Below are 22708 nucleotides of genomic sequence, written 5' to 3' on the forward strand. Positions count from 1 at the left end.
AGTGAACCATTTTTTTGGGCTTCGTGAATCGCACGGATTCGAATACCTCGTCAGGGTTTGGCAAGCCCAAACCAACCATGCTTTCGTAGCAGGCCAATATTTTATATGCAGTACTCTCTTCTCCTCCTCTCCCCATCCTCATGCTCCCACCCTGTGGTAGAGAGCAACATGGCACATCAAAACCTCTCTTACGTGCATTTCCTCCATTATTTCTCGTGTACCTGGAAGGAACTTGTCCTCACGGGGCAAAACCATTTAATTACGGCTGAGAAACAATGTTGCCCAAAGTCCCCTTCTCCTTTTGTCCTATCTATCACTTCCAAGTTCCCAAAGTCCTCTTCTCCTTTTTTTTTTTTTTTTTGCTGATAAGTCCTCTTCTCCTTTTGTCCTTTATATCTTTCACTCTCAATTTCCTTCATGTCATGTCTTATATCTAGCAGTAGAGAAAGGTAGCAACAAGAGTCTCACTTCCAACTTCTTCGTTGCCTCTCCTCAATCTAGCTATAAATAGAGGTAACAACAAGAAGCCTGCAACATATTAGCTATATATAGAGAGTGAGAAGATGGGCAGCTCATCAACCCCTATCTTCCTATTTCCATGGCTATCCTTGGTGGCCATCATCTGGCTCCAATCCATCAACGGCACCAATTCGGTCTTCTCGAACTACTCTTCCCAGCTGAAGTCCCAGCTCAAGATATCCCAAGTGAAGCTCAACTACCTCAACGTTGCCTCCGATGCTGGGAAGCTCTTTGGGTGGTGCTCGGGTGTCACAGCTCGCCACCTTCCCCTATGGCTGGTCCTCATCATAGGTGCAATCATTGGTTTGATTGGTTATGGCGTCCAATTCCTCTTCCTAGCCAATAAGATCGCATCACTCCCATATTGGCAAGCCTTCTTGTTCAGCGTGCTTGCAGGGAACAGCGTCTGCTGGATCAACACCGTGTGTTACATCGCAGCCATGAGGAGGTTCCCTGTGGACCATGGGACCGTTGTGTGTTTGGCCACAAGTTATTGCGCTTTGAGTGCCAAGATCTACATAGCTATGTCACAAGTGATCATGGCAGGTAATCCTAGTGACGACAGCATCTACCTATTACTAAACTCCATTGTGCCTATCGTGACAGGTGCAATCACTTCACCATTTCTTAAGGAATCAAAGCCGGCCAGTCCGAAGACTCGCACCGGTCTTGTTACGATATTTGTGATCGCCGGCGTCACAGGAACATATGCAGTGGTGGAGACGGTGGCTCCGGTCTTCGATAACATGCCGAGCAGGCTACCGCCGTTGATTCTATTGGTCATGGTTGTATTGTTAGTAATCTTTGTGCCTCTGGTGAATGTCATAAAGTGGATAAAGGAAGGGAATTGGAGCTTCAAGATGGTAGGAGAGGAAATGGAGAAGAGTGTGATAAAAGTTGAGGAGAAGGAAGTTGAGGAAGGTGGTGAAGGGTGCAGAGAAGAGGAGAGATGGGAAACTTCGGTGGGAAGAGAATATGGGGTGCGGGAGTTGGTAGCATGCATGGAGTTCTGGTTATATTTCATGGTATACGGCTGCGGGGGTACGTTGGGCTTGGTATATGCTAGCAACCTGGGTCAGATATCTCAGTCTCGCGGGATATCCGACACGGTACTGGTTTCCATCTCCTCGTCCTTCAGCTTCTTCGGGAAATTGTTCTCGGCTCTCTTGTCCGCGTTCTCCAGGTCAGTATGAATAGTATGAATACGTTATACCGCGTATGATATGCTGCACTTATTCATATCCATATCTTCAAATGATCAAAATTTTGTGAATGATGACAGTCCTCTACCGACTTTCATGTATGGAATTATTCAGATGAATTGTAGGAGAGAATAGGACAGGAGCTTACATGCTGGATATATGTTATTTTGTGGGAATAGTGACAAGGAATGAGTTAGGTGTTGCGGCTACACCATGGTTGTAGCGTGGAGAGGCGACACTTGTGGAGGTTATGCGCTGCATGCGTAACATATGTCACTGGAGAGCTCAATAGTCAAACATCCTTCCGCATTCTATGGATAAAATTAGACGTACGCCTTGCATTCCATATATGCAAGCTGGGTGAATACCACTGGGCGATCTATGTACGCTCTTGGATTCTAATGTACTTTGTGATAGGCTAGTTGTTATTTCGTTGGAGTAGCAAACAAGTTTTCCATATAAATCAAAGAAACAACAGAAATTTGATGTTGTTGTCTACGATAGAAAGACATACATGCAAATAATATTATTTAAATCTCATATATAGACATGATTTAGTAGATCATAAATGGTTGTGATTGCGGTCATCCCATATTATGCATACCCTCGTGTGAAGTGTGAATGCACGTCGGGAGTTTAGCATGACGCGTTTCATGAAGGCCATTAGATGTGCCACCAACAATATATGGATGTGATCATGGTTAGCTTTTATCTTTTCTGATACTGTTCTTTGTTTCATATTGTCAGATGGTATAGGAGAAAACATTTGCAGAAATTTTACCAACGTTTGTAACTCAGAAGTGCGCGTATGTATTAATGTTGTGCTACACATCCTTCACTTGGTGCAGGAGGACATGTTACATTAGGTTTTAACCCCTCTACCTAGCTAGCCTAATTTAATAACCAATCTCCGATATGTTTGAACAAATAAAATGATAATAAAAAATGCAAAACTTGTCAAAGATGCCACCTTCCAATTCTTCTCCTTGTTATCCTTGGGAATCCTTCTTACGGGTGTAAGTTCACTTCACATCAAGTAAGAGTGACGCCACAAACAAACATTCGTACAAAGGAGAGAAAATGAACATCCGATGGTGCAAACCCCATAAGCATATATAATAGTTTTTTTTTTTTTTTTAATCTTTTGTATTTTAATCCAATCAATAATTAGATTTTCTATAGACCGTTGAGTACTTTTTATTCATCTATGTAGATTGCAGAATACTTTTATTTTGATATATATGCTGTTCTTGTTTACAACAACAGCAGGTACATGGTTTCAAGGCCAGCATCAATGTTATTGCTAATGATTCCAATGGCAGCTACCTTCTTCTTGCTGCTTAACCCCACCAATGCCTGCCTGTTCATCGGCACAGCCATCATAGGTATGTGCTCGGGGGCCATGACTTCCCTTGCTGTCTCCGTGACCTCCGAATTGTTTGGCACTGAGCATTTTGGTGTAAATCACAATATTCTTATTGCCAATATCCCTCTTGGATCATTTTTGTTTGGCTATATTGCGGGATTCATCTACGACAAGGAAGGTGGTGGGGGACATGGTCCATGCATTGGAACCCAATGCTACCACAAGACTTTCATCATCTGGGGAATTTTTTGCTCCTTGGGAACAATCTTAAGCTTTGTTCTGTACATTCGGACAAGAAAATGGTCCAAGAGAAGGGAACCGGGCAGCTGATCAATTTGATGGGGTAGGGGGCAATCAAGATATATAGTAAATATATAGAGAGAGAGAGAGAGAGACATGTACTTCATTTTGCTTCTATATGTTCCCATGCAATTAGGTAGATCTATGTTTTATACAGTGTGAAAAAAGAATATGAGTTTTGTTTTGGGGCCTTCTTTATATTGTTTAGCTTTTTTATGTTTATAGTTTCACGGCCTCTTTTTAATTTATATTCTCATGTTTTTTTATATCAATCGGTGACCCTTGATTAGTTGTATCACGTCTTTGATTTGAAATCACAAGATTGTATCAACTGCTGTATACTTATAGAGGACTCTCCTTACGAACATGCAAGACATTGCAACACGATATTTTAAAATAAATAACAGAATAAATAATTAATAAATTAAATTTAAAATTTAATAACTAAAAACTAAATTTTAATATCTCATAAAATCCAACAGCATTCAAAAAATCGTACATCAAACTTCAATAAAAATTTCAATCTAAAATAAAAATATCATAATTTTGCTTCTATATATCATTCTCTCGAATTATAGTTAGGCTAAAAATCCAAATTAATGATATAGTTTCATATCTCTATTCGATAAAATACATGTAATCATGTGGTACCAAATCGATTAAACAAGATCAATACTTTTGCTCATGCATCAGTATAGTATTCCAAATAAAGCATATTAATAATAAAACACCGGTTATCAAATTCATGCATCATAAAATAGTATGATACAAATTTGATTAATATAATCTTATAATTTTCTAATTACTCTAGAAAAATGAAGCATTACTTACCTCATAATTGTATTGATAGGTTCAAATAATTCTAAACATTTATTTTCTTCAAAATCTTCAATTATAGATCATTTCATGATATCCTGTCATTGGGCATCTTCTTATCTAAATGATTGCGTCCCTACATAAAATCAAGTCCAGTAATTAGAAAGAATACAAATAATTATAGAAAGATAGAACTAATAAATTGTGATATCAAACGGTCTGGCTAGCTTAATCACAAAATCGAACTGATCATAGATGGAGTCCAATAGTACCCAATGAGAGCCAAGACAAGGGGATGATATGTTGTTTGGCTACCAAGATGGTTCGGGATCCCTTTATTAGGGTCAAATTGGATCTAAAGTAAAGGGGTTTGGGAGCCTCCACCGGTTCATAGATCAAATAGAGAGAGAAAAATAAAGAAGAAGAAAGAGAAACTAAAAGAGTAGAATAAAACTAATTTGGCTACAGTGCCCAATGTAAGTTCATCCGATCAACAATAAATTAGGATATAACTGTCTCAATAGGATGGCAATCAAATCTAATGATGTTTTAAAAAGGTCAAGGTGGAGGCAAGAATGCTACTCAACGATCATATCTCAGGATCCCTTCATCAAGATCCACAAAGATCATTTAGGAGGGCCCTATTATTAGATTCAACAAATCTTAAAGAGACAGTGGAGAGAGAAACAATCTAAAGAGAGAAACTGAAGAGAAATAAAAGAGAGAAAGTGGGGAGAAGAGAGAGGAAAGAGGGAAGAAGAGAAGAGAGAGAAACTCACTCTTTTTTTTCTTTTTTTCTTCTTTTTCCTCCTTTTTTTTAAAATTTTATTCAAAATGAACGAGACATGGTGGTCTAAGGAGGAGAGAGAAAAATAAGAGAAGAGGTATTGTGGTTTGGCGAGGAGCAGCGGCAATAACATTCGATAACAAAAAAATCTAATAAAAATCTCTAAAACATGAGACAATAGCTTATTTGAAATATGACTATCTCATAGCAATATCGCTGTTAGCGGTGGTTGTACTAGGTAGGAATGAGAGAAGAGGCAATGCCGGTGGGTCGAGGATGATGATGCCTCATCTCCAGTGGGCCTAAGGGTGCGGCCACTATGATGGTGGTGGATGGCAATAAAAACCCTAAGAAATAAGAAGACAAGTAGAGAGAAAGAGAGAGAGAGGCCTGGGGTTTCACAAGTGAGATGTGGGAGCTATATACATATAGTCGATAGCTTCCCCACCTTATTAGAGTCCAAGGAGAAGGTAGAGTCTACCTCCTTCGACTTTGTTTCGATCAGGGATCAAGCCCCATTTGATCGTGAAATAGGGTAGAGCTCTATTTACTTGGAACCAGGCTTATGGGCCATATTAATTCTCCAGGCTAAGAAAGTTCTTATTCGGTCAAGTGGACCAAGCCCGATTGATTGGGCTAGATTATCAGAAGTTGCCATAGAAAATTTTATAGCTAACTCTCACTTTCGCAATCTAGAGTTGGGTGATCTCATTGGTCAATGTTTACATGTTGGTCTATCACATTTACAGCTGAAAAGTTAATGAAAAAAGGTATATATTTGTCTACATTTATATATAAGGATATATTTGGGTTATGTGAACATGTCCGGCTATAAATGGCCATACGAACATTATGTAAACCCACACCAAAAAGAAAGATAATAACAATCTTATATCTAAATGCTGATGTGGCAATACATGAGTGGCCTTTATGGAGCCTACATGAGCCATTTACAAGGCACGAGTATATCAAACACTAATATGTGCATGTATAATATGCTCCTTTTCCTTCAATTCAAAGAAATAGCATCCACTTTCCAAAACACCATAGGTGAAATCCTCATATTAACATGCACATGAAACTCACCGTATGTACTTCCTCACATCCAAGGTTGGCCGCCTACCTTACATGTGAGACATGATTTAAGAGAATTATTGAATCCCACTTAATTGTCTTGTGGCCGTATTGCTAGAAAATGTGTGCAAGTACTAGCCATTTTTGAGTGTTGCCTAACCAATTCTCCATTCAGCGCAGTAGAAGGAGACCGATGCCATACATAGGGAGAGGCCTTTCAAGGGCTAGCATGTATGATGGAAAACCAATAAGTCATTTTGTTGAGTTTTATTGTATTCCTTAGCATGGTAAACCATCACCCTTATGCATACCAAGGGGTTCCAATTGTACGTTTCCCCCAAAAGAATGGTTGATTGTTTTTGATAATATTAACTGTTGGATCTAATTTTATATAATTTTTAAAGCATCATAAATCTCTTTTGTTTATCAATAGAATAATTTATAAGATTGATATCATACTTTAAAAATTATACAGAATACGATCGAATATATTATTAAAAAAAAAAAAAACTTCTAGCGCGAAAGATGCAGCCCGAGGTCCCGAACCGTAGCTACAAAATCACATGGATCTGACATTTTTAATTTATTTTGAGATAGCTACTCCATGTTATCATTTAGTGCATTTTTCTGGTACATAGCATTTATTTCATGATTTTTTTTTTTGGTAGAATCATTTATTTCACGTTTAGCAAGGTTAATTTTATGTCACTTTCTGGCGTATTGGCTAAAAACGACCATCTAAAACGATGTGCTTCCCCTGTGCCTCTGGTTTCGTGCCCTTCCACGGGGAGCACGGCATCTCCCGTCTCCACCGCCCGATACGCGACAGAGGATCTTGCACGCGTCCGTATGCGGCCCCTAACACGTACACGAATGGTGCACGAGGCACGGCTAATTAGGCGGAAGGGTTGGGTTGCATCCAACGGTTGGCCACAGAGATCTAGTCAAATTAGTCCTTGCTGTCCTTGCGATCGCCAAACTCTTGTTCGTTTGTACGACGTCACATCCAACTAAGACCGACGCCAGACGTTGCCGTGGCGCAGTTGTCATGGGAATTCCAACCGACCTACAACTTTAATACGCCTCATATGTGGTTTTGAAGGTCAGCATTTATGGCGCACAACGGCACCCCCTTCCTGTAGGACCCACCAAAGCCGACCTGTTGTCAGAAAAACTGTCATCGATTAAAAATTTAGATAAGTGAATGATCGATCCAACCAACGGAGAGAAGTTATCGGCTAGAACCGTGTATCGTATTATATGGACTTTAAGTTATTTATTATTCAAAAAAAAAACTTATTATTATTAAATTTAATTAAAAATATTTAAAAGAAAAAGTTTTACCGCTAACTATAATCAAGCAACTGATAATTTTTACTATTTTTAATTAAAAATTAATTTTTTTAAATTACATGATAATTTTGTATTGGATGGTTTAAAATCTTTACGATAGAACTAAAATTCATCTGACTTAGACGAAGTATTGTCATTCTTATTAATCTTTGATGATTTTTGAAATATTTAACCCTTAGAATTTGGGGTTGATCCATTTTAGCTATTTATTTGGCACGGATCTTTGTTAATGGAGATGATGGAAGATAAAGGCCTATCAATGGTGCATTTAAATTTTTTTTTTTTATACTCATTTGCTAATGTTTACCATCTTCGATCAATTGCAAGAGGAAACAACATAACTAATATTGATATTTACTATCTAAAGTTAGGCAAAATTCATTATTATCCAGTGAAAATCAATCGTCGTCTATCACGAAGCTTAATTGTCTTGAATGTAGCCCACAATTCTTATATTTGCCTCTTATTTGTAAAGGAATCTATTCGGAACATGCGAACACGTCCAAAGTACAAAGAGAACAAATTACAGCAGCTGAATTTTTTTCTTCTTCTTCTGAGTGGGGTGGGGTTTGCCTTTGGCGCGTGGGTAGGGCTGCACTCAGTCAGATCACGCGTGAGCTAGACTCCCCTGACCATTCAAGTCGCAGGTCAAATGGTCGGCCGTGAACGGTGAGCACACGAGCACCATCTTTTCCTTACAAAACAAGCAACACTTTCCAAAACACTAAATCCCACCACTTCTAATGTGTTACTAATAGTTTCATCGTGATATCGACCGAGAGAAGCATGTCATGCTGATGAAATATTAAGCAGTTGTCTCTTATGTCTGTCCTCCTTTTAGGTTTCACTACTATTGCTCAATTGTGCGGCATTTCCATTTGGAAGAGCCACTGTGACCCACTCAATGACCATAGAACTTTTTATTAGCATTACTTGATAAGTTACCAATCCGACACGGCGCAAGGCAATTGGTACAATTCATGGGATCCAGACCACTTATGGGGTGTCACATTAAACAAATGACCAAAAGTATCTTCTACTGGTGCTCTATGCTTACTTTTTCTTTACCAGCATGGGAAACCATCACTTCCAACAGATACTTTTCAAACACAACGGTCAGTTGGGATCACAATAGTGTTTTTGAATGGACTTGATCTACCATATATATTACAGACAAAGCCAATAAATAGATGCCATATCAGTATTTTGAGCCGATCAATTCTATAACCAGATATCTCAATACAGATTTTTTTTAGTTTAAAATGCTAATACGGCATTTTTTCTATTGGTTTTCCAGCTGCTTATAGTATATACGGTGGATTAAATCTACTCAAGAATTTCTCTAAACAGGAGCAACTCCGATCTTGAGTATTTCATCCCATTCAGATGGAAGGTTTGAGGAGTTGAAATGGGGGTGCGTCCAATGTTCGTTGCTAGATCTTCGGCTTTAGTTTCAAAATCCACCGGAAGTGCTGCCATAATTATGGTCAAATGACGTTTGCCAATTGGTTCCATTTTAGTGCAGGCATGCGACCGATATTGCTCAGCTTTTCTCAGTTTCAAGGGAAATCAAGCAACCTAGGTAGCAACTCTGGTGTCACTGAAGTCAATTGCGGGTGCTTTGGTTTAGATTGATTACTGGTCCACCAGGAGTTCCTTTTCATTCATCCACCAATCAGCACATCGAGTGCCAATTTGGAGAAAGCGAAAAATTCATGGTAGTGGCGTCATTATCTCGTCAGCATGACACTGGCAGGGAAACATTAAATGTCATGGGACAAGTCTAGTTGATGAAGTAGTGCATCACATCAGCAATTCCATGAATCGATCTCATATTCGGATTTCGCTAGATTGCTTTCAAACAAGTAACAATCTTTGTGTCTTTTCATGATACAATGATTTCTGGCAGCTTCTATGAGAAGTGTCACGGTACTGGTGAAGATATATGTGAACGCAAGATGCTGGAATCACGGAGCTCAAAGAAGTTTCTAGGCATTACCATGGCCATGTTTATGTGAACCATTTCTTTGGATCCTTCCGGCTAATCCATCTTTTGCGCTGGATCTGCAGTAGGAATAGGATCGGATACTAATACATCCATATTCATATTTGTTTTTTCCGACGAATACAATGGATACAGAGAGTGAGGACAAAGCATGAATTCTTATCTACCATATATATATATGTGGGACTGAAGAATTGAAAGTAGATTTAACGTCAAATCTATAATTTTCATTTCAAATATGTGGTGCTAGTTTGATGATCTATGGATGGTCGAACGGTGATGCACCTACGTCCTCTTGACAAGGAGAGTCGGATTTACATCAAATTAATGAAATGAGTGGATCGTATTTGTTAATTAGAAAAATCTCGAACATTTTTTGCCAGGCTTCTGCCAACATCAATGTATGGTTGCTATATGTTATAATGGAACTAAAAATTTTATTTTTCTAACTTTCTTGGTCGTTATTGCTGGATGATTATATTAGTTGTACGTGGAAGAGTAGTTACCCCGTTAAGTGTGCATTACTTTACTTACGAGCTAATTTTTGAGGATGAAATGGACAAGAAAAAGTTACTGTGGAAAATATGGAACAATCTAGTGTTATGAAAAAAAGCTATTATGGTATGAAACTAGCAGAACCAGGGAAACATGGGCATTTTAAGAATTAAAAGAAATTCCACATTTAAGAAATACAAGCCTGACCAGTACGTAGTAGTTCTTGAAGCTTGTCAAACACTGAACCGCCATTGGTTCAGAGGGACCATATCACTGTGAGCACCGTTTGCAATAATCTAGACCACCTATCGGCACCAACGCCATTATTAAACAAGAAAAATCTCGATTAAATTCAGTAACCTTCATGTTCGGGTAATTATTTAGTTAATATGCCCATTTCCCATGCAATGAATCTTTAGCTTCACACAGATCCAGGTGCGGAAAAAGAGGAAGACAGTCTTGTAGATTAGCAATTTTTTTTCATCCCCATAACAATTCATTTTTTTCCTCAAAAAAATTTTCCAGTTTTTGCACTTCCATAAAACAAATAAAGAACATCTACCTGTCCTGAGACTACCTGCCAACCTTAAGGGGTGGTACTAGATTCTGAATTCCAGAAACTAACGTGTATTATTTCAAAGAGAGATTTTTTTCTCCCATGCTGTTGTTGGTTTAGGTTCAGGGTTTTGTGTTATCTTTCCTGTTCCCATTCACATCCCTGAATGTTGTATTCATTACATGTTTCTGCTTTTTTCCGCACTATCTCCCATACTTTTTTTTTTTTGCACTATGGTTTTGGTCTTTTAATTTTGTTCTGTTTCACGGCCCTAACCTGGTGCTAGTGGTGGTTACTGTACATTTCCATTGCGTTCCATGATACTTTTATGTATTCCTCCAAAAAAAGAGAGCTTTGCCAATAAGAATAAGAATGAAGTTATAGCTAGCCAATGAATTGGGTGTTCTGCTTTTTCTGTGAACTGTTTTAGCAATAGATAACCATAGCTCGTCCACCACATTGCAGAAATTTATTACTCAAGGACAAGAAAGAATAAAGGTGTGCACCTAAAAATTTCAGCCTGCTGGCCTCTCATTAATAGTAGTTTGGTCCAGTTGGTTCGAATGTTTAGACACCAAAGTGGAGGACATGATGGATGACTGTAAATCTAGCGCAGATTTAACAACAAGAAATCATAGTCACAAAGAGCAAAGAATGCTGAGTAATTCCGAGTTCCTGTTTGTTTTGTAATTCTGTAGCAGTAAAGTCAATATTTTGGATTCTGAACATCTGATTAGTAATTTCAGGAGTTTGGTTCACCCAAAAAGTAATGAGAGGAAGATTCACATTATCTGGCAAACTTTATAGAAAGGCCGTTGTGGTACATAAGCTTGTCTTAATAATCTCCATCAACTTGCCAACTGCTCAGGATGGGCACACAGGCAGGAGCATCTATACCAATGTGATCTGTTACCAGATCTTGGTGGCCCTCCAGTGCTAAGAACTAGAAAATCATGTATAATAGCTTATTCTCTGTGTCATCAGATCTTTAAGTAGTCTTTCAGCAAAACTTTCGAGTTTTGGCATAGAGAACTATACAAAGAAGAGTAGCAAGGGAGCAAGTGGAACCCCATATAATAAAGGTTTTCTCGTAGCACTCGATCCCCTTGCAGCTATGGCTTCCTTCAGCTTCTCTCTGGTAAAGAAGAGCAGCAAGGTAACCAAAGAGAAACGACCCTATCGGTATATTTGTGACAACAATGTTGTGGTTCACGCCAAAATGCTTGATGCCAAATAGCTCAGTGGTTGCCGAGACGGCAATAGATGTAATTGCCCCAGTGCACGCTCCAATAATAGTAGTGCTCAGGTACAAGAAATGCCTGCTTGGATTTAGAAGTAGGAAGAAGGCTCCTGCCATGGGAGCCATCAGTGTGGCCATGAATGCCGGCCTTGACACCATGTACCCACTTCTGAATAAATTAAAGGAGAAGTGTTAAATTTGATAAACAACGGGCTGACATGCAGAGAGCTAAAAAATAACAGTAAAAGGCAATGATTGAGTCATTTAAGAGTTTATATTGGATCAATCCAGAGGCATGAAAGCGTTATGGTCATGTTCATGTTCTAATTTTTGGTAAAACTATAATTAGCCACAAGCTTTATATCATTTCCCAATCATCAACAAAAGAAGAAGAAGGAGAGGAAGAAAACTATCAACAAGCTAATTGAGGAAGAAAATTACATCAGAAGGTTAGAAAAGGAAAAGAAAGGACTTGGAGTTGAGTCTTGGATAATCCCATAAATGGTTCCTGATCAATCTGAGCATGCATGTAGAAAGAAAAGGTGGTGATATAGACAGAGAGCTTACCTTGTTGAATAGTAGTCCAGAAGAGATGGAAGGAGACGACCAAAGAAACCAAAAGAAGAAGACAGGGAGACCAGGGTGGAAGTCTTCGAGAATCCACGAGACTCTGCTATCTGTCCCAGGTTGTTCAAGAAGACAAGACCCAAGGTAGCACTAAACATGTAGCTGAAGAAATACAACCAAAAGTCCAACTTCCTTAACAGTTGAAGGCCTCCAACTTCCACTGACCCTTCTACTTTCCCATCTACAGCCCCTGCTTCCTTCACCTCAAGATCCATGACTCTCTCTCCAGTTTCAACCTCATCTACAGTTATATCATGGACTCTCCTCTCCTTCCGGTTCCACCATAACTCTTCTTTGCCTTCTCTATACTTCATGGCCAAAGGAACCACCAAAGGCACCGTCAGAAGTATTCCTAGGCTTATTGCATGCCTTCTTGCTTCAGACCCAAAGCTGCCAACAACTGCACAAATTCCAGTTGCCAGTGTTATGGCAAACATCACCATGAACCCCCAACTTGATCTTGCTTTATTTTTGGTCCCCATCTCCCGAAGAAATGGTGAAACTAAAAGACTAATTAGTATAGGTACAATGGCATTGAGGAGGAGATATGGCTTTGCATTATGATTGGGCCGTGGGTGGAAGATTGCATCCGCCAGAACAGTGTAGATCTTAGCACTCAAAGCAACATAGCCTGTGGATAGCCCAACTGCAACACGGCTATCTGAAGGAAAATTTTGGATACAGATGAGGTAGCAAGCAGTATTGATCCAACATATGCCATTTCCAGCCAGGGCAGTGAGTATGAAGAGATGCCAGTAGGATAGCCGAGTACTCTCTAGGAAGAGAAACTGCACGCCATAGCCTACCAGCCCAAAAGTTGCACCAATCACTGGAACCAGCCAGAGGGGGAGAAAAATGGCAGCAAGACCAGAAAGCCAGCCAAAGAGCTTTCCTGCATCAGAGGCGAAAGCAAGGAAATTGAGCTGGATTTGAGAGATGGATTTAAGATCTTTGAGCTGGGATGAGTAAACTGGGAAGTCAGAATTTGCCCCATTAATGGCCTGGAGCCACATGGTCCCAATCAAGCTCAACCATTGCACAGAGGGAGAAGGCATGGTCTGAGAAATTTTTTTCACTGCTGAGAGTTGCTTCGATTGGGGCTCTATTTATGGAAAGAGATGGTGCAAGTAGCCATCAATGGAGATTTAGACTGTTGTGGCTGTGAACCTGATATGTGGTTTCTTTTTGACCAATATGAAATAGTTAATTTCTGCGAGGTAGAATTAACACCTGATGAAATGGTCCTGTGGTGGAGAAAAGAGGACTAAAAGAAATGGTGCTGTGGAGGGGAGAACCTTAAAACTACATGTATGAGTCTGTTTAACGTGTGAGTCATGGCACACGAGAGCATGTTGCACCAATATTTGCTGAGACGCCCAAACGTTAAACACAGTGCAGGGTGAAAGGCAACGTAACTTAAAGGACAGAACACAGTAAGAGAACTAGTAATAATGTGAATATGAGGACTCAAAAGGCCTAACAAGCGTATGCAATTACGCTATCAACATGTCAGAGGAATTTAAGGCAAAATACCTTGCAAGCCCTTGCATTGCACGTTACACATCACGGACCCAACAAAGCTACCGCATCAAAGCAACGTGGGTTGGTTAGTGCAGGCCAAGAAAGTCAGAACCTGCTTGTCTTTGAAGTTTCCAGTTACAAGTCAGTACTATCCCGAGAGCCTTTTTAATCTTTTATTTCATCTATTGTTTTTAGTATGTTCTTTGACATATAAAATGATCACTGATAATTAATTTTCTTGTTTAACATGCAGCAGTCTTCCACATTTTGCAAAAAAATAAAATAAAATAAAATAAAATAAAATAATAAAAGAAGAAGAAGAAGAAGGCTAATGAGTTTAGTTACCTCCGAATGGCCATGCAAGTTCTTAGTCCCAAAAAGTGAAATGAGTTTTATTATCTTCTGTTGTTCATATTTTTGAATCCCTGAAATCAATACATTTATTTAACCAGAAAATAGGGAAAAGGGGAGTCAGAAACTGAGCATGCAAACAAATAAAAGCAGTTCCGATTGCATATGAATTTACTAAGTAACCAGACAGCCAAACAGGATCTTCATGACAATAGTCAGTCTGTAACATCTGCACTGGATGGATCTTAGATAATTAGCAGAGTACTACAATGGAACGCATCAAAGGAAAGCATATTAAAAAGGCACTAAAATAATCAGTCCCAGGAACAGCATTGTCTCTTTAAACTTTTCATTTATTGCAAATGGAATCACTACAAAGAGAACAAGAACAAGAATAACTTATCCATTTTACATTGAAAAAACAGAGTACACATTTGACATACTCTGAATTAGATGGGTGTTTCCTTGGCTCCCTATGTACATGGGAAGTTGATTGTAAGACAGCAATGCTAGAGTAACTCTTTGGCTTGCTTTTTGTGTCCACCATCAGCAAGAATTGTTCAAAAAAAAAAAAAAAAAGAATCTATGAATATGGTAAACATGGGTCCAAATTTCTTATATGGGTCCACATCATTTTAAGCCCCCTCTCAGCTGTTGCTCCAAATCGCAATATGCCTGCTTGCAATTCGATGGAGCTGGTCATATCCTGCAAGAACTCCTGCTCCTGCCATTCCTGAGAGCATGTTAGCAGCAACTCCCCTAAAAAGTGCAGAGAGACCCTCGTTGCCAACTATAAGTTGTAAGGCATGGAATGCGCTGTGATACTTGGAAGGTTGTCCCGAAGTCAACATCATTCTCCTGCGCAGTGTATCAAATGGGTATGCACAGACCCCAGAAAATGTTGTCACAGTCCACCCTAACATGAAACTAGCTAAGAAGTTTCCCTGCAACAACAAAAAGCCATGGATGTTGAAAGATAACAGGAATTTGGGGGGGGGGGGGGAGATGTGTTTGCAATAACCAAGAGAAACCAACAAACTGTTGTACTTCAGGTATATGGTTACATCTTGCTTTACAATTCTAGATGCCTAGAATAAATAAACAGAAGACATGATGGACTGGGAAGATCAATGGAACAATAGTGGAGACCCGTGAAAATATATATAAATTATGATGCAGACCACAGAGAGATATTGAAAAGAGTAATATTTCTTTCTTTTTATTCTGAGGCAATTGTGAGAAGTTGAGTACACAAAAAGAAAAGGCATTAAGATACCTAATGCACGTAGGAAGAGAAAAAAATTATGCCCAAATAAATTCAGACTCTTTGCACTGCTATTGCCATAACCATATCTATCAAGCCTTATCCCAACTTTGGGTCAGCTTCGCTTGGCACTGCTATTGTAATTAATAAAAGGATTTGCAGCGGGACTTCCTTTTTTCCTGCTTGGTTGTCTCCTACAAATACAGGGTATTTGCCTTGGGCAATGGACAGATGGAGTGCCTTTCTCCGCACTCCAGAAAAATATCCAAATCCATTCTTCTCCTTTATTTACATTCACCTTTTTTTTTAAAAAAAAAAAAACTTTCGACTCAAACATTGCTCTCAGATAGAGAGAGAGAGAGAGAAAGAGAGAGAGAGAGAGAGAGGAACTACAACAACCAACAACAAAAGTGCAACAAATATACTGAAGAAAGATCATATCTTCAGCATCAAATTTGCCCAAGACCACCACAGCTCATGTTTCCTCTCACATGAATTGCAGGTGTTCAATGCTGATTTTAATGTAGAAACCTGGGTGTAAGACCTAGGTCAGGGATTCACTAACAATAAGATTGTCCAGTAATCTAGAATGAAGCATAAAGTTCACCTTATACCTAGAAATCAAAGCGTGCATGGCTTATCAGGTACCACAGTATTTTAGTTAAATGATCTCAAAAGAAGAGTTTGGTGGTTACCTCTAATGGTCCAACTAGAACAGCAGGCTTCACAGTGTCATAGATGCCAAAATAGAGGCCCCGATACAGAGTGATACCCATTATAGAAACTCCAAAACCTCGATACAAACCAGCAATACCATCACTTGCCAGTGTCTTCCTGTATACATCTAGTAGTCCTTTAAACTGGCGTTGGTTGTTAGCTCGGTATTCAATTGCATCAGTGCCAAGCCGGGTCCGTGCATAATCTAAATGATATAAAAACAATGAAGTTGTTGCTCCAGCAGCACTACCAGAAGCCACATTTCCTGCTAACCACTTCAGAAAACCATCTTTCTCCTTTGAGCATCCAAAAAGGCTCTGGAAGTATCCCTTGAATGCAAAATTGAAGGCCTGTGAAAAATTGGAAAGAAAGGACAACATTTTTTAAAAGACTATTTCAAGTGATAGCAAATATGAAACCTATAGTGAAACCATGTCAATGGACATTGGACATAGGTATCAAGTGTGATAATAGCACAGCTACTCTCTAAATTCAAGATCTTCAGATATGTAAGGCATAAGATATAACTATCCTATGGTATTCCCCTCCTTGAGGCCTAACTGTTTGGTTTTGCTATCTCTGTTTGTCTACATTATTTCGTGAAACACCATGCGCTTATATACATAGAAGGTCAAAAAACTTTTTTTTTACATATAAGGTAGGAATTTAAGAAAAGAAAGCAAGTAGGATGTATGTTCACAGTACCACCAGAGTTAGAACATAGATCAAAAGTTCCCTCCCTATTGCCTATTTAGCAGGAAATCCCACCATCTCATCAAGCACCACATGCAACTAAAAATTACTGCAGACACCGTAGATGAAAGGTTTCTATGTTTATTGAACAGGGTTTGGGTCTTCCAATGCTTCAAGAGGAGGAAAACATCTTCCTGTACTTTGCTGCAGCCACAGACTTGTCAACAAGCTCATCTTTTTCCTAAATACTATTAGACACTGAAGAACCTAATGCTTATGCTGAATAACCAAGCAATACTTTAGTTTAGTAATACAATTTTGTTTCATTGATTGCCAATAATCTGCTGCAAGCTGGATAATTGAAAAACAAAAGCAAATAATCTAGAACAAACGATAAGATGCAGCTGCAAGGCCTACTGGGTGCTGATCCACTGCCCTCATTCTCCATAGACTGGTGGTTTAGCATCCAAGCTACTTGTGATGCAGTCATCTATGATGTGACAGCTTTCATGAGCTAAATAAAGCTGATCTTGCAGGCAAGCTTGATGGAGAACTTGGAATATGGATAATGGAAGGATGCAACAAGCTATGGTGCATCAGTGCTGAAGCTGTCTTGAGATTTGTTTCAGCTTAGAGAATCATGCCATCGGGATGGATATTGACGATTTTGTTCTCTGCCCAAATTTCTACGAAGTGCCAGCTAAAACTAAGGTTACTAGGCTTATAAGCATATCATTTGAGCCATATAAAATTGGGTGGGGGGGGGGTTTGTTTGCCTTTGATACTTAGTAGAATGATTCACTAAAAAATGTGGCAGCCTCGTGGCAGACTAATTTAGATGTTTGACTGGTATATTGTTGCTTATCTTGGAAAGGGAACAATTAGCAAGATCTAAAGACTCTGATGCTTAGAGACTCCCAATGCCCTAAGGGTACAATGTCCTAACTGTTCTGGCACATATTTAGGACAAGAGAGCTGCCTGCATGAGAAAATGTAGATTATTTATAGCATGCAAAATACCTTTCCCTTAAATCAGGATCAAATCCATAAGATCGACTGGTTTTGGCTGTTGCCATCCTCATGCTATCATGTAAGCTTACTGCCTCTGGAAAACATTCATGGATGAATTCACACAGAAAAATTCATAGTATAAAGTTTCAGATGCAATAGTTAAACTATGTCATTGGAATCAGATATGAAGGATCACTAATGTTCTGCCAATGTGTGGCAGGCATACAGGCTCAAGCTGAACACAGAAGGAATTGTTTATTCTATTTGTGCTGTTTTTTAAGGCTAAACGAGTTTTCTGTCCAAATTGTTGTCAGCAGTTGCAGTGCAACATGTTTGGCTAACATAATTTTGCATATCTCAACAGAGGGAATAAGCGACTATCATGAGGCTTATAATGTTTTGTGTTAAGACTAAGATGCCTTAGTACTCAATGCCAATTGTTAAAAAAGATAGTTAAGAACCAAAATATGATTGGCAACATTGCCGCTTGTCAAACTGTTCTATCACATGTATATGTATCTGTATGCGTTGGTTCATACTCCCCTTTTTATATAGAGTAAAATATATAGATGTTTGCTTCACTTTCAAAGACCTTCAGGGCACTATCTCAAATCAGACACAGGGCACTCGCATCCCAATACAGCTGGCGGGCTCATGCACATGCAAAGGGAACAGAACTGCAGATTGGCCAGCCAATTCCAGGTTTTCTAAGCACAGGCAACACTAAGCTTCAAAAACTGGCTAACCTTCACAATGTGGCTGAAAGCATGTTTCTAAAAGGATTTGCCATCCCCAGGCCATTTCTCAAAGTAAAGATTGTCAGCAACTAAGCAAATATATGTAAAAGATTCATTAGAAAGTCATTAACTAGATATGGAACTTGCTTTTTAAAATAAGCCATCCATTTTCAGATTAAAAGGCAAAGTTTAGATCTTTAGGATTTTCCAACTTAAGACTTCAGCTCTCATTAAACTTAACATTCACGGATGTACCATGTGTTGACAAGATATACTTGTTGAAATTTTTAACACACAAAAAAGGTTCATTCTTTATGGATTTGTGATGTGTCGAGAAGACAACCTTTTGAAATTGTGAACACGCTAAAAAGGTTCAATTTTACCACCTATCTTGATTATAAGTGGAGCTGCAACCTAGAAGTACTTTATTCTGTAGTCTCATAATTACTTAGAGAATTAGATTGTCTACATAAATGATTAATATCAAACACTGTATTCTTATTGTTAAGGACTATAACTAGTCTTTTTTCTGTTTCCCAATTTTTTTCACAAGTTTCTCTCAATTGACAGATTTGCTTTCATTTTGTAAAATGCACTAGCTTTTCTCTTTTCTTCCTTTAAAGAATGATTATATTTTTCACAAAATTAGAGGTCAAAAGTGCAAGAAATGAATGGCATTATAAGATTCTCTTATTTGACCAAATTACTCAGCTCACATCACAAAAATACATATTACCAAGCCTATAAAGAAAAAGAGCAAAAATGCGATGAAAATGGATCACCTTGTCTGAAACGATGGACTTTTGAAATATTCTTTTGTGCAATGCTAATAGGCAAAGGAATATGGGAGTAACAATGGAATGATTAAACCAACATCTTTATAAAGCCCATCATCCCACATTTATATTTTAATGATTTAAAATAGCACCATAAACTAAGTCTTTCTCCCAGATGCATGCTATTGTCATCAGTCCGGAATGCCATCCAAAATTCAAGCCCTCCAGTTGCAAAGAAACAAGCATGTACATTGTTGAACTAAACACAAACCTCTGCTTCTTAATGAATGAGCTCATAACAGACCCCGAAAATAGAAGTATTCCATGCTGATGGGGTGCTGGTAAGGTACTGGGCCAATACATACCATGGTGAGCTATGTTTCAGTGCTTGGCATGTGTGACATGCACCAACATGGCAGCATGACAAGAACTGATGCCAGTACCATGTCAGTGCCTCATGCATGTAAGGCACTGGCATAGTACATATGATGCAGTGTGATGCTGCGATGGATAATTAAATTCATGGTAAACACTGATGTATATATATTAATCTTGATAGATCTCACATTCTATTACAGCAGGGTAGTCAGTTCTCAGTAGCTAGCTAAAAGATGAATCTCTGCGATTATCTAAAGAAATAGCAAACCGTCAACCAACTTTTGCCACCCAATTTATAGACCATTCATCTAATGATAGCATGATGCAATATTCCAATTTTAAGCCAATTCAAACAAACCAAAATTTCTATAACAAAAATCACGAAACTCGATTCAAAATAACAATGGAAGTAGAATACAAGTCCTGATATTAATCCAATAGAATCAAATAGACTAGAAGAACGAGAATTGGAAGAAAAAAGGTGACTTTATTTTTTTGGAAGAACACCGACCTGGGTGGGGAAGTATCTGATGACATTGGCCTGGTTCCCTCTCCAAAGGGACAGCACGCCCTCCTCTCTCAAAACTCTCGAGAAGCAATTGGCGATCCCCTTGTAAGGCCGCTGGAGGTTGCCTCTCTTCAGCATCTCCCCCTGGTTCTGGAGAAGGAGCTTCACACGCTCCACCGGCGCCGCCCCGCTCTTCGCCACCACCGCCGCGAAGCCGCCCATCACGAAGTCCGCCGCCATCTTCCCCGACGGCCTCGCCGCCACCTTCCCCGCCGCTTCGGTGGCGGTTCCTCCGGATGGAGCAACCATCCTCCTGTCGTCCTCCTTCCCTTGGAGAGGAGAAAATTAAAAAAAAAAAAAAAAGAAAAAAAAAGAGATAGGCGTCGGCCGTGAACCGACGAAGAGATTCATAATTTTAATGGATGGAGAAGGGATAAAAAATCCGAAGCAAAGAGGTTGGTGCCAAAGATTCGAGTCCAGATTGGATTGGACTTGTCGCGTCCCAGACCAAATAGGAGACAGATCCGTGGGACAATGGGACTTATAACTAATATAAGTGCTGGCCATGTTATTTTAAGTTGGTCTTCCTACGCTCTTGTCCATACTCTTTCACATCCAAAGAAGACATCAAAATTTTATTTAAATAGAGCATCACTTGGATGAAAATTTAATTTATATTTGAATTTAAAAATTAAAAATTTATTAAAATAAAATTTTAAACTAAATAGTATAATTTTTAAAAATATATTTTATTTAAAATATAATATAAAAAAATAATTAAATAGAGTTTTAAAGTTATTTAAATAATGATCAACTTAAAATAGAATTCTAATTGGATTAAGACTTGATAATGAATCTCAACATATCTTGGTTGATATTTTTTTATCAAGATATCAAAATCTCAATTAGCATGAAAATTTTAGGATTAAGAACTATATTTAATTATTAATTTTAAGATTTATTAACAAATAGTCTATTAAGATAGCCAACAAAATGATTGAAGAATATCAACCATCGAAATCTCAGCTTTATTGGTTTATATCGGCTAAGATAATGTAATTGAGATTTATGCATATATCGTATCAAAAGTTACTGAATATTGTAATAGATAACCATCTTGGTCGACATAAAAATCTTTGATCTGAGAAGAATAAGATTAGGCATCAATTCAATTATTTGAACCAATTCAAATATGAGTTGGATTTGTGTGGTGTTGATTTTCAATCTAACCCGACCACTTGCAACCCTAGATGTCATGATCAACATAGTTCATGAATAATTGAAAACCTTGTTAGATTAGAGGTGTGAATAGGTTGAATCCATGGTATATTCGCATATGTACTCAATAAGAAAATTTAAATTCAGTTTCGGATTCAGATTTATCAAAAACAAGTAAGCTCCTAAGTCCAATTCCAGCTTGATTAGTAATTGGATTCGAGGTTTTCTTTAAGGTTTGATTTAGCACATGAAATTAGTGGATCAACTGTCCATAAGTTAATAATCTGTAAAACTAAAAGGATTCTTATCATAAGAGTTTACGGTAGATTATAATATGAAAGAGGCATCATATGGAAAATAAGCGATTGGTTATTAGGAATATCAATCACTTTTAAAATATATTTAATTTCTAGTTACATTGAGTTTGATTAAAATATAATCAAAATCTTAGTGTTGATTGGGATTTTGGAACTCATATAGTATGCATAAGAAAAAAATATAAATTAAATATGGAGAAAAAAAATAATTCAGACCATATAGTTAATTTTCTTTATATTTTTATATTTAGATAAATATATATAGTTTATTTTTCACTATTCAAGTTATATCCAAGTTCTATTCAATTTAAAAAAAATCAAATATATGAAACCTAAGTTTGTTCCATTAAAATTATTAGGAACTTAATTAAAACTTATATTAATTATTATAAAATAATTATATAAAATTATTAAGCTCTTGGTATCATTTGCAATCCTATCATGGGTATGCCGAATATCAGAATTAAATTGATGATTTGAAGCACGATCAATCCAAAGTCTTTGGAGCTTAACTATAAAAATTAATTTTTAATTATTTAAAAATTTTTAATTTCATCTTAAATTCTAATTCCGTATAATGGATCATCTAATTTTTAAATTAATTTAATTTGGATCCGAGGTATCATTTTTTTTACCATATAAGTATATTGTGTAATATCACATAACAATATCATTGAAATTCATAGGATCCGAATTGGATTAATTTAAAAATTAGATTATCTGCTACACTGAGTTAAGGTTGACAGTGGAATGGGGAATCTCCCACATATTTTATGTTTTTTCGGTGATTAAGCTTTTATTTTATCTTTTTTGAAATTCGCTTCCGACTTCTTCCCGTCGGCGCCCCGAACATAATGAGGATGTTTCATTCTCTCCC

At 38.0% G+C, this 22708-nt stretch overlaps 3 protein-coding genes across 3 annotated transcripts; 1 reads left to right on the forward strand and 2 right to left on the reverse strand.

Annotated features, from left to right (window-relative positions):
* Nucleotides 1–216: 216 nt before the first annotated feature.
* LOC105046195 (protein NUCLEAR FUSION DEFECTIVE 4) lies at nucleotides 217–3606 on the forward strand. Its single transcript, XM_010924716.3, has 2 exons — nucleotides 217–1702; nucleotides 2988–3606. The coding sequence occupies exons 1-2, from the start codon at nucleotides 564–566 to the stop codon at nucleotides 3415–3417; spliced, it is 1569 nt and encodes a 522-aa protein (XP_010923018.1). The 5' UTR covers nucleotides 217–563; the 3' UTR covers nucleotides 3418–3606.
* Nucleotides 3607–11222: 7616 nt separating this feature from the next.
* On the reverse strand, nucleotides 11223–13432 carry LOC105045937 (protein NUCLEAR FUSION DEFECTIVE 4). Its single transcript, XM_010924381.4, has 2 exons — nucleotides 12281–13432; nucleotides 11223–11882 (listed from the first exon to the last, which is right to left on the reverse strand). The coding sequence occupies exons 1-2, from the start codon at nucleotides 13393–13395 to the stop codon at nucleotides 11474–11476; spliced, it is 1524 nt and encodes a 507-aa protein (XP_010922683.1). The 5' UTR covers nucleotides 13396–13432; the 3' UTR covers nucleotides 11223–11473.
* A 1112-nt stretch (nucleotides 13433–14544) lies between these two features.
* Nucleotides 14545–20703, reverse strand: LOC105045936 (ADP,ATP carrier protein ER-ANT1). Its single transcript, XM_010924380.4, has 3 exons — nucleotides 20300–20703; nucleotides 16172–16543; nucleotides 14545–15156 (listed from the first exon to the last, which is right to left on the reverse strand). Exons 1-3 carry the CDS (start codon nucleotides 20603–20605, stop codon nucleotides 14860–14862), a joined length of 975 nt encoding a protein of 324 aa, XP_010922682.1. The 5' UTR covers nucleotides 20606–20703; the 3' UTR covers nucleotides 14545–14859.
* Between the last annotated feature and the right edge of the window lie 2005 nt (nucleotides 20704–22708).

This window comes from Elaeis guineensis, chromosome 5 (genome assembly GCF_000442705.2).
Source record: "Elaeis guineensis isolate ETL-2024a chromosome 5, EG11, whole genome shotgun sequence".
In the NCBI taxonomy this organism is placed as follows: Eukaryota; Viridiplantae; Streptophyta; class Magnoliopsida; order Arecales; family Arecaceae; genus Elaeis; species Elaeis guineensis.

What these genes read in the sequence shown, in the direction of transcription:
- LOC105046195 (XM_010924716.3), top strand. Translation starts at nt 564, where the DNA reads ATGGGCAGCTCATCAACCCCTATCTTCCTATTTCCATGGCTATCCTTG. An exon ending in CTCTTGTCCGCGTTCTCCAG is followed by an intron (nt 1,703 to 2,987) that starts GTCAGTATGAAT and finishes TTACAACAACAG; the next exon opens with CAGGTACATGGTTTCAAGGC.
- LOC105045937 (XM_010924381.4), bottom strand. Translation starts at nt 13,395, where the DNA reads ATGCCTTCTCCCTCTGTGCAATGGTTGAGCTTGATTGGGACCATGTGG. An exon ending in CTGGACTACTATTCAACAAG is followed by an intron (nt 11,883 to 12,280) that starts GTAAGCTCTCTG and finishes TAATTTATTCAG; the next exon opens with AAGTGGGTACATGGTGTCAA.
- LOC105045936 (XM_010924380.4), bottom strand. Translation starts at nt 20,605, where the DNA reads ATGGTTGCTCCATCCGGAGGAACCGCCACCGAAGCGGCGGGGAAGGTG. An exon ending in TCAGATACTTCCCCACCCAG is followed by an intron (nt 16,544 to 20,299) that starts GTCGGTGTTCTT and finishes AATTTTTCACAG; the next exon opens with GCCTTCAATTTTGCATTCAA. An exon ending in TTCTAGTTGGACCATTAGAG is followed by an intron (nt 15,157 to 16,171) that starts GTAACCACCAAA and finishes TTGTTGTTGCAG; the next exon opens with GGAAACTTCTTAGCTAGTTT.